This window comes from Vanacampus margaritifer, chromosome 3 (assembly GCF_051991255.1).
Source record: "Vanacampus margaritifer isolate UIUO_Vmar chromosome 3, RoL_Vmar_1.0, whole genome shotgun sequence".
Taxonomy (NCBI): domain Eukaryota; kingdom Metazoa; phylum Chordata; class Actinopteri; order Syngnathiformes; family Syngnathidae; genus Vanacampus; species Vanacampus margaritifer.
The window spans coordinates 5820266-5835342 of NC_135434.1; the positions used below are offsets into that span (position 1 = coordinate 5820266).

The 15077-nt window shown below is 37.9% G+C and overlaps 2 protein-coding genes across 2 annotated transcripts in view; one reads left to right on the forward strand and one right to left on the reverse strand.

Annotated features, from left to right (window-relative positions):
• The window catches only part of LOC144048440 (GDNF family receptor alpha-2-like), an 84556-nt gene extending 70751 nt beyond the window's left edge, over window positions 1-13805 (forward strand). Inside the window, exons 7-8 of the mRNA XM_077560393.1 lie at window positions 2939-3081; window positions 11746-13805. Of these exons, the coding sequence (XP_077416519.1) occupies window positions 2939-3081; window positions 11746-11886 (284 nt within the window). The 3' untranslated portion in view covers window positions 11887-13805. The remainder of the gene's footprint in view (window positions 1-2938; window positions 3082-11745) is intronic.
• The window catches only part of ela3l (elastase 3 like), a 138851-nt gene that overhangs the window by 100939 nt on the left and 22835 nt on the right, over window positions 1-15077 (reverse strand). The gene's annotated exons all lie outside the window — the stretch shown is intronic.

A 15077-nucleotide genomic window follows, 5' to 3' on the forward strand; every position in this document is an offset into this window, starting at 1 on the left:
GCAGCATCTCCCCCTCTGCAGTCAAGGGGAACGGGCGATAAACTTCGACACACCGGGGAGGAGAAGGTACACAATGCTGCGTTTGCTATAGCAACCGCACTCCGAGAATGGAGGAGAAATGTAGAAAGCGTTTATCCTGCATCTATCTCTGCAGTTATAGCAGTGGAGGCTTCGGCTAAATGTTAAAGAGGGTAGGTATCCAGAATCAAAATGTGCAATAATTGGCTATCATTTCAACCATTTAGAAGTGCTTGGAAGTGTAGTACAATTTGCATGTGAAGAAACTGTAACCAACTTGTGACTTTTCCCAAGAGCATCTGCACTGCAGTGTTTCCATTTATTGAGCCAAGGCAACCATTTTACATGAACTCATTCACTCCCGTTGACGTCAAAAATTCATTTGAACTATTTCTATTAGTTTAACATTTTTTTTCCACTTTTGTTAACAAGAGTATGAAAACCTAAAAAAAAAAATATATTGTACATTTAGAACAGATATAAAATGTGTGATTAATCGTGAGTTAACTAGTGAAGTCATGCGATTAATTACGAAAAATTGTAATCGCCTGCGCCCCTCATTTTTAATCATCTTCTTTTTTTAAGTATTTTTTTTATTTTTAATAATCTTTTAAAAAAATATATATATATAACAAATTAGGGGCGTTAGGCGATTATTTTTTTTTTTATCATAATTAATCCCATGACTTCAATAGTTAACTCATGATTAAATCACAAATTTTACATCTGTTCTAATTGTACATTGTTTTCATACTCTTGTTAACAAAAGTGCGAAAAAATGTTAAACTAATAGAAATAGTTAAAAAGAATTTTTGACGTTTATAGCCGTCAATGGCAGTGAATGAGTTAAAAAATAAAAATAAATTAATTAATAAATAATCTCATGGCCTACCACCAAAAAAAAGGTTGTAACAAGTATGAATACTTAAATAATAATATTGTAATTTCATAATTTACTCAGTAACATACAGTATTTATTGTACCCTAGCATCTAAGTATGTAATGGAACGCACAACAAACAAAAATTAACAAACATTATGCGCTCCTGCACATTTTGGATGATGGGTAAAAAGATAATGCTTAAAAAAAAAGGTACACACTGTAAACAATAATATACAATAATATATAATAAAATACGCATTACTAAATTTAAAATTAGTCTGTTTCTACCATATTGCATTCTTTCTATCGTATGATTTATTATATAGCATGTGGACATCCGGAAATTATACCACATTTCCAAATATGGCCAATAAATGAAAAAAAAACACATGCAGTGTATCTTAAAGCAGGGATGCCAGGATTAGTTTTGGATTTTCAAAATATAGATATTTTTTTAAATATTGTTTTTGCATGATTTTTTTTTATTCAGTTAGTATTAATTAATTTATAGAACTTATTTTTTTCAAAAATGCTTTGAGTTTTGCTTTTTTTTAATTTTTTGTTTTTTAAATAATACATAGATTTAAAAGTAAAATTAATTTAACAAAAATGTTTGTTCAATTTTAGTTCTAGTTGCTCGAACAAAAAAAAAACTTAAATTATTTTACTAAATTATTTGATGTATTTTTAACTTGAAATCTATCCGCTATCACCACAGTACAGCATGTTTATCTGGAGTACATGTCAAGGTTAAACTTCATTAGGTACACCATCACACTAAAAACACAAAATAATCTACCCTTGAGAAAATAATGATGCTGTTTGTTCCTAATTTAAGTCCGTAATATTTGCATAAACAGAGTGCAGTAAAACACAGCTACGCATGAGAGGTATTCATAAAATGCCATATTATTGATGTGCTTGTTGGTAGAGCTGTGCAGAAATCCACTGCGGCATATTCAGCGTATTACACGAGGGCCAAATATTAAATATTCCAGCACAGTAATTTAAAAACCAAAAAAAACTGGACCCATTTAATGATCATAATGTTGTGTCCAACGCATGTATACATGTTAAGTATGTAGCTGCACAGTATTGCGTAGGCGTAAACACCAAGCTGCACACTAACGTTTGTGTCCGGTAGGATTAAACATGTGGGACCGTTTCACCTTTTGTTCTGCGCTGTTTTGAATTTCATCAGTGGTATAAAATCTATTCAAAGTCATCTCTGCATGCTGACCTTATAATGGAGGAGGTTGCCAAGCAATTATATGCCTTCTCTCCTCCCCGGCTGAGCAAAGAGACACAAGCGTCTCGTGTTTTAAACGGCTGAGAAGCGAAAAGGTACGCCGCCGCCGCCGCCGCCGCTATTTTGCCACGTGTCTGAAAAGCTGAGTGAACGGGGGTTTATCACATTTTTGCAGAGGCTCGCACGTGCGCTTAGACACAACAAACGCTCTGAAGGCGAAGAAGCGCCTCATATGTATTCACAGGCTAATGCTGCCCCTGTTAGAGACGACTGATTGGCTTGTTTTAAAAAGATCCCATTTCTTGGTGCGCGCATTGATCGCAAAAACAAATTGGGGCTCATCATCTCAAAGTGTGGGCGCGTGGCTGCAATTGTGTCGATTTGCCGTAGAATGAGCAGCGTTAAAGCTTCCTTATTGAGCGGAGGACACGAATCAAAGATTTGATGAGCATGTCTATTGAATCCCTGAGGATTTTCTTTGCAGAAAGTTAAATTGACTACATGAGCGCTTACATAAGGAGGGCGCATCTTTGATTATTGAACACGGGCCAGCGTCGCTATCCTGCGAGAGGAAATCCTGAGCGGCCTCCCCGGTGACAGATTTTAAAACAGAAATCTCAGATTGTTTTTGATTAGTTTGGCATACGACTCTTAATCCCACTGACGAATCAAAACGTTTTGGCTCTCGCCGTAGTCCTCGTCACTTCGCTTGCCAAAGATTGGGCGGGCGAGTTGTTGGCTCGCGCGTTAACTGTTTTCTTCAGTCACGAGCATCTGTATCTCTTACAGGAAACGCCATTCAAGCTTTTGGGTATGGTCTAGACTACATGGCGAGCAAGAACGAGTCTGTCCCCGACCCCTCGGCCACGGTGAAGACGAGGCCGGATCGGTTGGCAGCATCCACCGAACCTCCCTTTGTGACCATTGTGAAGGTAACGTAAGCACCACAAATATTTAAAGTTGGCTGACCACCAGTGTTGGGAACGTTACTTTATAAAAGTAATTAGTTACTCATTACTGAAAAAAGTAACTCTGTTAGTAATTGAATTTCGTCATAATAACCGTAACTCATTACCAGGCAAAGTAACTATTTTCATTACTTTAAAGACCCAGTGTGTAGTCCTTAGCGCCATCTAGTGGTCGAAGAAGCATTAGAAGCACGCAGGGGCACGCACACTGCGGTGGCTCAGATAGACCACATTTGGCAAGACTAAAACAAATTCTTATTTTGCGTGAGCAAACGAGCATTTCTGCGAGCGAAGGCGACTTGGCAGACTTTGTGAAGCCCGGCGAGCGACGCCGAAAGAACGAGTGAGCCGGTAGTCGGAGTCATAGGTCGTAGTGGCTAACGAGTGGCTAGCGGGAGGAGCTTGAAAAAAAAATAAAAATAAAATAAAAATAGTAAAAGCTTGCAAGAACAAAGCAGGAAGATGGTGGCAAAACATGGCAGCTCTAGTAAGGTGAGACTACAGCCATGTAATATCATTAGTGATTATTAGATGTACGATTATATAAAAAGAAATATGTTTATGCGATACAACATTTTTGTGCATACTATTGACATAGTTTTTTTAAATTATTTATTTTATATGTATTTAGTATTTTTTTTTTTAATATGAATTAATTATTAGTTCACCACTAGAAGGTGCTAGGGATCACTGACTTTCCCTTTAAAAAATATGGTTCATATAAAAAGTTTTGATTTTTGTTTTATTTTTATATTATTATTGTACATTTTAAATTATATTTAAATTATTATTATTTTATTTTATTAGATTATATTTTTATATAAGAAATTCAAATTATGTCCAGGCTATATAGGGTGTTTTTATTGATTTTTGTGAATACTTATGTCACACAAATGTCTCACACCATAATGACAGATATTAAATATGTTCTACTATTATCAATAACTACAGCAAGCAGGGGGAAAAAAGCGATATATGATGATAGATTTGATTTTCAGCTAAATTGGGGTGTCAAGTCAACCCTTTTTTTTTTTTTTTACAATGATATATTCTATGCAGCCCCACTAGTGCAAACACAGTATTCAGACTAATGAATGATGAAAAAAGCAGCAAAATCCACCCATTTTTATCCATCAAGTGGCAGCCATTTTGTTACTTGCTTTCAACTTGAAGTGACATCACAGTTGCTCAGGGCTCAGGTAACGACCAATCGTGGCTCACCTGTTTTCTGAGTTTGGTCATGTGAAGTTCGCAAGCCTGGCTCTGATTGGTCATTACCTGAGCAACTGTGAAGTCATTTTTTAGTCAACGACAAGTGGCAAAATGGCCGCCCCCCTGAGATGGATAAAAAAAATGGTGGATGTCGCCGCTTACAGTCATTCCTATTCCACAAACACAATAATCAGAATGCCATGTTAAGGCTAGTACGGGGGCGCATACAACATATTGTAAAGAAAAGTTTTGGCTTCTTTAAGCATCACATTCATATGCAGTATGCATTGTGAGGGAGTTTATCTACGGGTGAAATAAAGGTTTGTCTCGGCGCATGGGTTGGTACATCGCAGCAGTCTTTGCATACATTTGTCGGAATAGGCCTATTACTTGAAGAACCACAAAATCACCCCTCAACTCGGCAACCATGAAAGGAGGATTTTGCGGTGGTAAAGCCGAGCGCGCCACGCCGTCCAAATTCACATCAAATTCAATCTTTATGCCTCTTAAAGCAATTGGCACATCAGATCCCACGTTTCATGATAAGACAGTTTGTGCTACGCCCAAGCTGATGACATCTGTTGAAATGATATATTTCTCCCGCACAGAATGGGACGGTGAAAGGAAATGGAAGGTGGGGGTTTTTTAATCTGGATTAGAGGTTCTCAAATACTGGCCCTGGGCCTCTTTCTCTACTGAATACCGTCTCCTCGGAAAACTGCAGTCAAGTCGACTGGAACTGGGTTCAACGTCTGGTGCGGAAAAAGCGCACAAATGTTTGTCTTTTAATAGAACGCTGCATCAGTTTGCGTTCAAATAAAGTGTGACAGAAATGACAGAAGCGTGCTGCCAAAAACTCCCCCTCTGTCTCTGGTAGAGGGAAGAAATATTTCACGCTGTGCTCTCGGCTAGGCGACATTTTACTCCCCCCCCCCCCCCCCTTGTGCAGCCTCTACTTTAAGACTAATGATGTTTTCTCACCTTTGCTTACAAATCTTGGCTAAATTAGGCTTAGCCGTGCTACAATCTGATGATTGTGATGCTATTTTTATTTTTGTGTGGTTGTAAGAGTCGAATCAAAAGCGGAATGTTTATGGATGCGATTTTGCATGCCGAATGAACGGCCATTAATATGACCCATCTTGAGACTTTCCGACGGCCTTCGCGGTCATTGAACGCACCCGAGTCATGCGGTATTGTATGACGCCCCCCGCAAGACATTTTAACCTGAACTACGGTTGTAATGAGAACAAATAATAATAACGAGCTGCGTTGGTGAAAAATGTGCACGGATGGGTGGACGTGGGGCTGATGAGGATGAGGGGAGGTTCGAGCGGGGTGGCGGCCGTTGTTTTCTCCTGAGGGTTTGTGTGTACATGACAGTATTGATGCACCGATCTGCGCCTGTCTAACAACAGCGCGGCGTTTAATTTATTGTAAAAATGGTAATTAGGAAACAATAAGACGTGTGATTACTCAAGCAGGAAGTCTATAATTAGCGAGTGAGCTACGGGGACATTTTGGGCGGCCTTGCATTCCACGCCCGGCAATTAAAACTTGTCAGACTCGGATGACAGATAAATTGGGAGAACCTTGTTTGACTCCTGTTGGCAGAGGACGGTAATGGACCTCCAAGCGAGCGCAAAACACGGGGATGAACGCGTGCATGCTTGAATAGATCGTTAGATGCGTGCATTCGTGGATGCTTGGTTGGGCAGATGCACGTGCAAAAGTCAGAGGCTGCCATTAGATTTGTTGTTTTTGTAATACTAATGTTCTATGCGGTCCCACTAAGTCTAAATACAATTTTCTGGTTAGTATTGTGTTAGTGGAATATGAGTTAAGCAGCAAAATCTAGCAGTTTTTATCAATATCAGAAGGCGGCTATTTTGCCACTTGTTCTGGTCTCAAGTAATAACCAATCACAGCTCAGCTTCAGAAAACAGGTGAGCTGTGATTGGTTATCAAGCAACTGCGATGTCATCTTCAGTCGACAACAAGTGGCAAAATGGCCGCCCCCTGAGATGGATAAAAACGGCTAGATTTTGCTTCATAACTCATATTCCACAAATGTAATATTAATCAGAATGTCATGTTTGACTAGTGAGGTCACATATAACATGTTATTGTCCCAAAATTTTGAAGGTTGACTTCCTCTTTAACTCATTCACTGCCATAAATTCATTAAAAAAATTAAAAAAATTAAAAATTTGGGGTGACAGGCAATTACATTTTTTTATTGTAATTAATCACATGACTTAATTAGTTAACTAATGATTAATCACAAATTTTATATCTGTTCTAAATGTACAATAAAAAAAATCTAGGTTTTCATAATCTTAACAAAAGTGGAAAAAAATGTTAAATTAATAGAAATAGTCTAAATGATTTTTTGACGTTTGATGTTTTATATATATATAATTTTTTAAATATATTTTTTGAAAATTGTTTTTTTATTTTCAGATTTAATGCACTTTTATTTTTGATTTTTTTAAACTTTATTTTTATAACTTTTTCAAGTATAACAAAACAAAACAACAAACCTACATTTTGTCATCAATTTCACTTTACAGAAAAATAAAATACAGTAATTACAGGTCTAATTACAGCATGGGTTCAAGAGTCACTTTTTTTTTTTTTTTTATATATAAACACAATCCATTTTCCACCAAAACAGAAGAAATGTTTCCTTTTTTGGGGGTTTAAAGAGAAGGTAGTTGGCTCCATACAAATAAAACCATCAAATGGTAACAAAGTAAGTACGGTGGCAACCCTCTGCAAAGTTTGGATTTTTGTGTGTGTAATCCATCAAACTGGATCTGTGTTATTATTTAATACGTTACAAAATCAACTGACAAAACAACAAACAGCGGTGGCTTCAGAAGTTTTCACGGTGCATGGCTGCGGGTTTACTGTAGATCAATACATAAATGTGTTTGAGCGTGCATGACTGGAAAAATTGATTCACGTATGGATTTGCGCATGATTAAATATGCATGTATGAAGAGCAAGACAAACGCTAACCTCACATATGAGGTGCAATCAAAAAGCACAAAGTGTGTGTGACTCAGCCCGCTCAGGTCAGTCATACCGAGCCCTCAACAGCTCATTTGGATGCGTAATTATTCCACACGTCACTTCCACTTGTGACTGGGGGCTTTATCCCAGGCTCACTGAGTAAACATGTGGGCGGAAAGCTCTGTCCTGTGAGCTCGGGAACTTGCAGAGGGGGGGGGGGGGGAGACATGATGTGTATTATGGCGCTCATATTGCTAGGAGTTCTGAAGAGGGGGCGTTACGCCAATTAAAAAAGAAAAACACTTTTTTCATATTGTTAAAACAACGGGTGAACCGTTAACGGGATTCAAATTAAGTTCACAATGCCGTAGATTGCAATTTTAAGATCGTAAAGGCTGCAGTTTAATATAGAGTGACTAAATTAAACTAATATTGTTAAAGTAGATTAAAAAAAACTGTCTTCAACAAAATCGTTTATGGATAATATTTATGATACTCCTTATTGTATTACGGATTAATTTATTGCTCGTTTGTTTTTTACAAAATCCATAGTTGAAAAAAACAATTAGTGCCCGACCGATATGGATTTTTAATTTTTTTTTTGTCCGATGTAGATTTTTGGTAATATTAAAGTTTTTTCTACATCATGCAAGCTTCACCAATGCCCAGATGAGTACAAAGAGCCTTGACTGTTTTACTCTGACTGCACCTATCTTCCCTTTATAGCAGAGTGTACAGACCCACACACGTCATAGTTTTTTGAAGTCAAGTCTTCGTTTTTCAACTGTGGCTGTCGCTTTAAGATCGTGCACGTACTTGCATGCGCACCATGAACGAGCCTGACAGATGCTGCAATTACACTTTAGGCCAGAGGTGGCAGTCGTGAGTAAAAAAAAAAAAAAGTGGCAAACAAAGATCCTTTAAAAATATATAAATCATGATTATTAAAACTATTATTTATTTTTGGGTAAAAAACAAGAAAATATTTAAGCATTTAAAAATATGAAGACCTTTTTTTTTATTTTTATAGAAACACTATAATGATGTATGTTCCTTTTGGACCAAACAGAATTTATTATATATTTATAATAATATTTATTTATTTAAGTTGGCAAAAACTTGAAATCGGAGTCAAGCATGTGCACTGTGCAGTAGAACGATCTTTTATTTTTTTTTTAGTACAAAACAAGAAAATGTTTAAACGATGTAAAAAAAATAAATAAAAATATTTGTAATACTATAATTATGCAAGTTTCTTTTGGATGACACAAAATGTATTAGTTATTTTAAAATATATGATATAGATTTATATGTAATAATTAACAAGACAGTCACTTGTGTAGAACTGCTGTAAATGTTTAGAAAAATAACGATAAAAATCATCATTTTATATTTGGCTGATGCTTGAAGGGCTACAATTGGACGATTTAATTAAAAAAAATAAAGCAATTACATTATTTTTCAAAATCATTCAGCCCTAGTTAAAACTACAGTACAGTATAGTATAACCTGGTTGTAGTAAGAATGATCGGTGGGAGGAAAAAATTCCTTTTTGGCACCATTTTGTAACTCGGATTCTATTTTTAAGAAACCACTGCACGCGAGGAAAAACAACCAAACAGACAGAAGGCGACTGACGAGGTCTTGTATACATGAAAAAAAAGGCATTTGAACACGGGTGTGTAGACTTTTTTTCTTTTTTTTTTTTTTTTTACCACATGTTGATTTTCAGCTCAATTGAATTCAATCAATCCTGGACAGGTTGACAAAAAAAGCAATATTGCCGTGTCAGCGTCATGATCAATAACATCTTTTTTTTTTTTGTGTACGAACCTTCTCGATGACAAGAAGGGCGCGCTTTTGTCAACAATTCCTGGCCTGGCAAAAGTTGGCAAGCGGCGCGCGTGCGCATGTGCGTGCGCCATCTCGAGTAAACAAGCGCGCGTTTGGACATTGTCTGCTCCGTCACGGTGTCTAAACGTGTGGGTGTGTTTACGCTTTCTCAAAGGCCTCTCTGCATGTGTGGCTGTTGGCTGCAGCCGCAGATCTGGACTCATGTCAACAGGCTGCTGCCACACATGGCTGCCCTTGCTAATTAATTGGCTGTTAGTTGCAGATGTGTCTGGTGCATTGTCAAAGCTACCCATGGCTTTTTTTCTCGCCCTCATCATTTTTGGCAGACTTTATTTGTGAGTCAGGCTCTCTATCTTTTCCAGGAAAGAAAAATGTATTTCACCTGTAATGATAATTCATTGATTTTCTCATTATTTATATTCTGCTTATACCTCATTCCATGCAAGATGAGTTGCGGGGGAGATAGCGTCATTTGTCCCTCGACGTGCGGGCAAATGACATGGAATGGAGCGCAATTTCTGCAAAGGTTACATTGGAGGAGATGAGTCGAGGGGACGCTGGTGTACAAAATGTCTCGTGTTCCTTATGATGTGTTTCTGTATTGCTGCCACGTTGAAAATGATGCCTCCTGCAAATTGAGCGTGACTATTTTAACTTGGAGGCAAACTGTTACGCTTTTGTGCTACGAGAAGCCAAGAAAATTGGAAAAGTTCTCCAAATGCCAACAATTGTTCCCGGGAAGAGGAGAAAAAAAACCCCACACATAATAAGGCTATTGTTGTGTGTAGCAATAACATAACAACTCTAGAGGCCAAGTATTTTAATATCTGGACTGAAGCAGTCCCCATTGCTCTTTGTTATAATGCGACCAGTATGGCACATTTCTCTCATTTTGCACGCTATGCAAAAAGTTCCATGAGCATTGTCTGTTTTTTTTCCCATATCAAACCACAAACGACGATTTTCCTTTCAACTGTGTCGGTCTGACTTCTTCCCAAGATAATTTATGCCTAATGAAATATTGAAGCGAATCCCCGGGCGCTGCTAGCTTCACTAGCTTGGCTTGATAGCATGTTTTTCTTGTAAATAAACTATGTAATGATAGCTTCTTTTTTTTTATTTATTTTTTTTTAAATGGGTTGGCTCGACCTGAAAGAGGCGACATACAAAGCGGCGCGAGCTACAAATGTGCACGCATCAACACATTGGCTCGAGTGAAAATTTGGTTGGTTCTCAGGATGGTCCAGCACGCATGCTCAAACGCTGACCCGCTTCGAGAGTCAATATTTTTTCATTTTACAATCAAATCGGCAGATTTCACTGCTCATGATATTGCAAACAAACTTGCAGAGTGGGGAAAAAAATAGCTGTCATGACCACTTAGAACGCTTGAAGCAATGGTAGTTATAACAAGTACGGCCAGCAGGTGGCAGCAGAGTATAAGAGATCAACCAGGGCCAGGTTGCAAAAAAGTTGTTTTCCCCACAGCTTTAAACAGATTTGTGAATAATGATAAAACTTAGCTATATACTAACACTAATTGCTGCAAATCAGAAACAGATAGAAACATATTTTTTTTCCTGATGAAAGAATAGACTCTAATCTTTCTTTTGGTAGGTTCCATGTTTTTATAGCAATAGAACACAATATTCAGTGGGCCTTGCAAAACCTGTCAACATCCAGTAAAAAAAGCCGGAAGCGAGGGGGGTTGCTTCAGTGAAAATGGCAGGGAGTGAATAAACTAAGAGGACAGTGTTTTACTTTTCGGACCTATATTTCCCACTTCTGCATAATATTTTTACCATTTACATTATTGGGAATGTATTACTTTTTCAAGTGTTTTTTTTTTTTTTTGCTCAAAACTGATCATGTAAAACTTGACATTTGTCCAAAGTTATATTTTTTTTTTGTTTTGAGAATCCAAAATAGCTATCTTCCTAGCTAGCTCCCATGATGCTCATTTACCTGCTAGGAAGCTAGCTAGCTAGCTAGCTAGCATCAGGGGCTAAAGCCAAACCGTTTCAGGGTTTTTACTTTCTGGACCACCTCTGTAAAAATGTTACTCAGGATTTTTCAACACATTATTGTGTTTTAGCAGAATTTAAAAAAGGTACAAAGTTCTGCTGCAGGCATTTCGTATTTTGTTAAACGATCAGCTAAGTTGGTGGTGTCCACGTGATCCTCAAATGTAACAATATGTAACATAACGGCTGTTGTTCATCACGCAGAGGTCATTTTCTACGTGTAATTGGTCATTTGTGCAAGTTTTCCAACTGAATCTTTGTATGGAGATAGTGCAACTGTTCAAGTGTAAAAATAATACACTTTAATTTTTACTTGATATTCATGCCAAAACGAGTCTCATGCATTGACAATTTGTACTTTCCTGACTCATCATTTTCCTTCTGCTGCTCGGACAGCGACCCGGTGTCACCTCCGCCCCGAATCAAATGCCACAACATGAGAGCGAGTGCGTGAGTCACGTCTAACCTTTACACGTCTAATTCTCTCCCTCTCCGTGTGTGTGTCCCTCCATGCGCTCAGTATCCCGAACCGAGAGACGGCGGCGGGCCCGGCAAACCTCAGGGCCTGCCAGGGGATCACTGCGCCTGTGTGCGTGCCAACGTCTGGGCTCTGCTTCCCGGCCTGGCTTTGGCTCTGCTTCGGGCTCAACATGCCTTATAGAAGTGCCAGGAGGGGGGGTGTTGGGGGGTGGGGGGTCACCCTCCCAAAAAGCAGAAGGTGTTATTTCTCTGACTGATATTAAGAAGGTGACATCGCTGGATATTTGATATGAAAAAAAAACAAAAAAAAAACTTTAAACGGGAGAATGGAAAAACAAATGGGGGGTTGAAGTTGAAAGTTGACTTTCATTTGGGGTCATCCTACCACGGATCACTTGGATAGAACACATGGCTTTACTAAAAGGACCCTCGCTGGCATGGGGGCCGTCTCTCTCCCACAAGGACCTTTTCGACAAAGGAGGGAGCCATGAGAAAGCGATCGACGAGAAGGTTTAGAAAGAAACACGTTTGGGCTATCGGTCTCCTTTTTATCGTCTTTGGGTTGTTGACTTGAGGGGGCCCAAGGATGTTGATTACAGCGTGTTTATTGTAAACTGTAATCTGTAAAACCTACTCGGTGTTCTCAGTGTTGATATCGTATCCGTGACCATTAAAAAACACATTAAAAATAAAAAATAAAAAAATAAAACATTATGGGTGCCCCAGTGCTGTTTGACGGGAGACGGTCAAATGTTGTTCTTTGCTGTTGACCATCATGGCGGTACACCATACATCCTCTTGCACATGTGAATATTTGTCTCTATGTATTTAATGAAAGAAGAAGAAAAAAAAAACGGAAAAAGAACTCCTTGCTTTCTTTCTCTCAGCCAAAATGATATCTGCGGTACCGTCGAACTATGATGACTGTGTTGACTTTGAAATGGATTTGTTACTTATGTAAGGCCTTCATTATCTGCGTTTCAATGTGTCTATGTAAGGAATGATGACAAAGAATGTATACAGGAATGAGATTAAATGAGCTATGTCTGCTTAGAAAGCTACAACCCCATGTGTGAGTGATTTAATGTGTTCATCAAGACAATCAACACGGTGTGTGTTATAGAGGATTGAAAAAGTCTGCACCCCCCATTAAGATGCCAGCTTTTTTTTTTTGGTCATGATAAATGATTTCAAAACTGTCTCCACCCTTTATGAGACCTAAAGTATAGCCCGTATGTACAGCAATTTAATTAATTGGTTGCGGAAGTGTGCACACCCTTTTATAACTATGTGGCAGAATTAACCTTCACATTCAGACTCTTGTTAAATGGGAGTCATTACACACCTGTCAGCATTTAAAATGGCTGTGATGAACCACAAATACATTTAAGCTGTTCCATTTTTATTTCTAGCAGAAGTCTGAAGGTTTTGTGCTAACACTGACTACTATTTTGATTTGAAAATTCCCTACCCCTTATCTAAGCTGAAGAAAAACAGCTCCAACTCATGATGCTGCCACCAACATGCGTTACTGTGGCATGCTTTACATGTGCATCCAATAAATGTTCACTTTTTTCTCTCTAAATGTTGCGCTTGCGCACCTAACATTTGGAGTTTGCTACTTTTTAAATTTTGGCCAAAAACTTTAACCAACCCAAACACATGAGGGTGTGCACACTTGTAAAACCAAAATTTTGTTATTTTCACCTCTTTTTGAGAGGTGAAATAAAAAAGTAGTTTCTAGGTCATTGGTCTCATTTTTTCTATATCACAAATCCTGACATTTGAACAGGGGTGTGTAGACTTTTTATATTCACTATACATGGCTGAAAAAGTGTCAAGTCATCACTTATGATGAGACCAGTTTATTAAGAAGGCAAGACAAAAATCGTACATTGTAAAAGGAAGGAAAGCTATTTTTCACTGTCCAGTTGAATCTGATGTTTGTGCTGAATTTTATTGATAAGACTAGTAAAGTATTTTGCAGTAAGGCTTTTTTTTTTTTTTTGCTCAAAGTTTGATGGACTGTTTTATCTGTATGCTAAAAGTTGACAAGTGTAGTTGCTACTGAGCTTAGCTGCATATAAAAATTCAAAATGAGAAAAAGGTTTGTCTGTTTTTTCACATGTAAACCCCTAAAATGGCCGCCGTTATTATTTTTATTCACACGCAACTACTGCACAGCACCACAATTATGTCAAAAGCAAAATCTAAGCAGAACATCAGTGTTATTAGATGCACAATTACCGTAGCATAGGCCTAACTAGCATTAGCGTGCTGTTAAGCCCTTTTCACACTGCACGCTGGCAACCGATCATTTCACGTTGCCTCGCGACTCTTGTCACAGTGAGTGCAGTGTGAAAAAGGGGCTTTGACCTCTCATAGCAGGCATATCAACACACAAGCGTTTCTCTATTTACGACAGCGTTCAAATGAACAGTCGGATGTCTTCTTCATCGCACTGTTTACAACCTCAGAACCTCACGTCAGGACCTTACACATGATTCGACAACATTCCATAACGTCCTGTTGCAGTCTCCTGTGAGTCTCCTCTTGTTCTCGGTCTAACTTATTTTTTGGATTTTTTTTTTTGCCATCAACCATACAATAAATAGCTATAATGATTTCTCACTCAACAGTGTTTCTACCATGCTCAGTAGTCGTCATGGTAACATAAAGCACTTTGGCACATCTCGCAACAGAAGGAGGCTAGGTAGGTGAGCATATTTCATTTGCATAAAAAAGGGCAGCCTTGATGTACAAGTTTAATTTGATCAGTGAGCGTGTTTGCAACTGAAAACATTTGAATCTCATGGAGAAAAAAAAACATTAAAAAAAAAAAAAATTCTATAATATTGTACTTTGTACTGTAATGACAATTAAATAGAATGAAAAGAAATGTAACGGTTTAGGGCACAATTCACTGGACATTGTGATGCTCCTTCCTTCTGTAGTGCGCACGTTAGCCACCTGAGGGCAGCATAATACATTTAGGCATATGCATATATTGCACATGGATCCAGTAAGTGTAATTCTTAACACTAATGGAATGTAATGTTTTAAGATTACCTGTGTAATTAATTTCCACGTAAACAGAAAAAAAAAAAAAATCATCGAAACGCATTTATTCATGGCCTTTAATGTAACTATGACATTACTACTGTAATATTCTAGGGCTAATGAGTTCAATTCAGATTTTTTCAAAATACGTCTCTACCATGAGAACAGAATTTGTAAAACCGAGGATTTCTTTGCGGGGGGCACAAAAAAAATAAAAATAAAATAAATAATTGATAGTTGCAAATAGGTTATGGTTACCAGCTTATTATTCATGATACCTGACTTATCGCCAAATGTAACTAAAGGATTGCT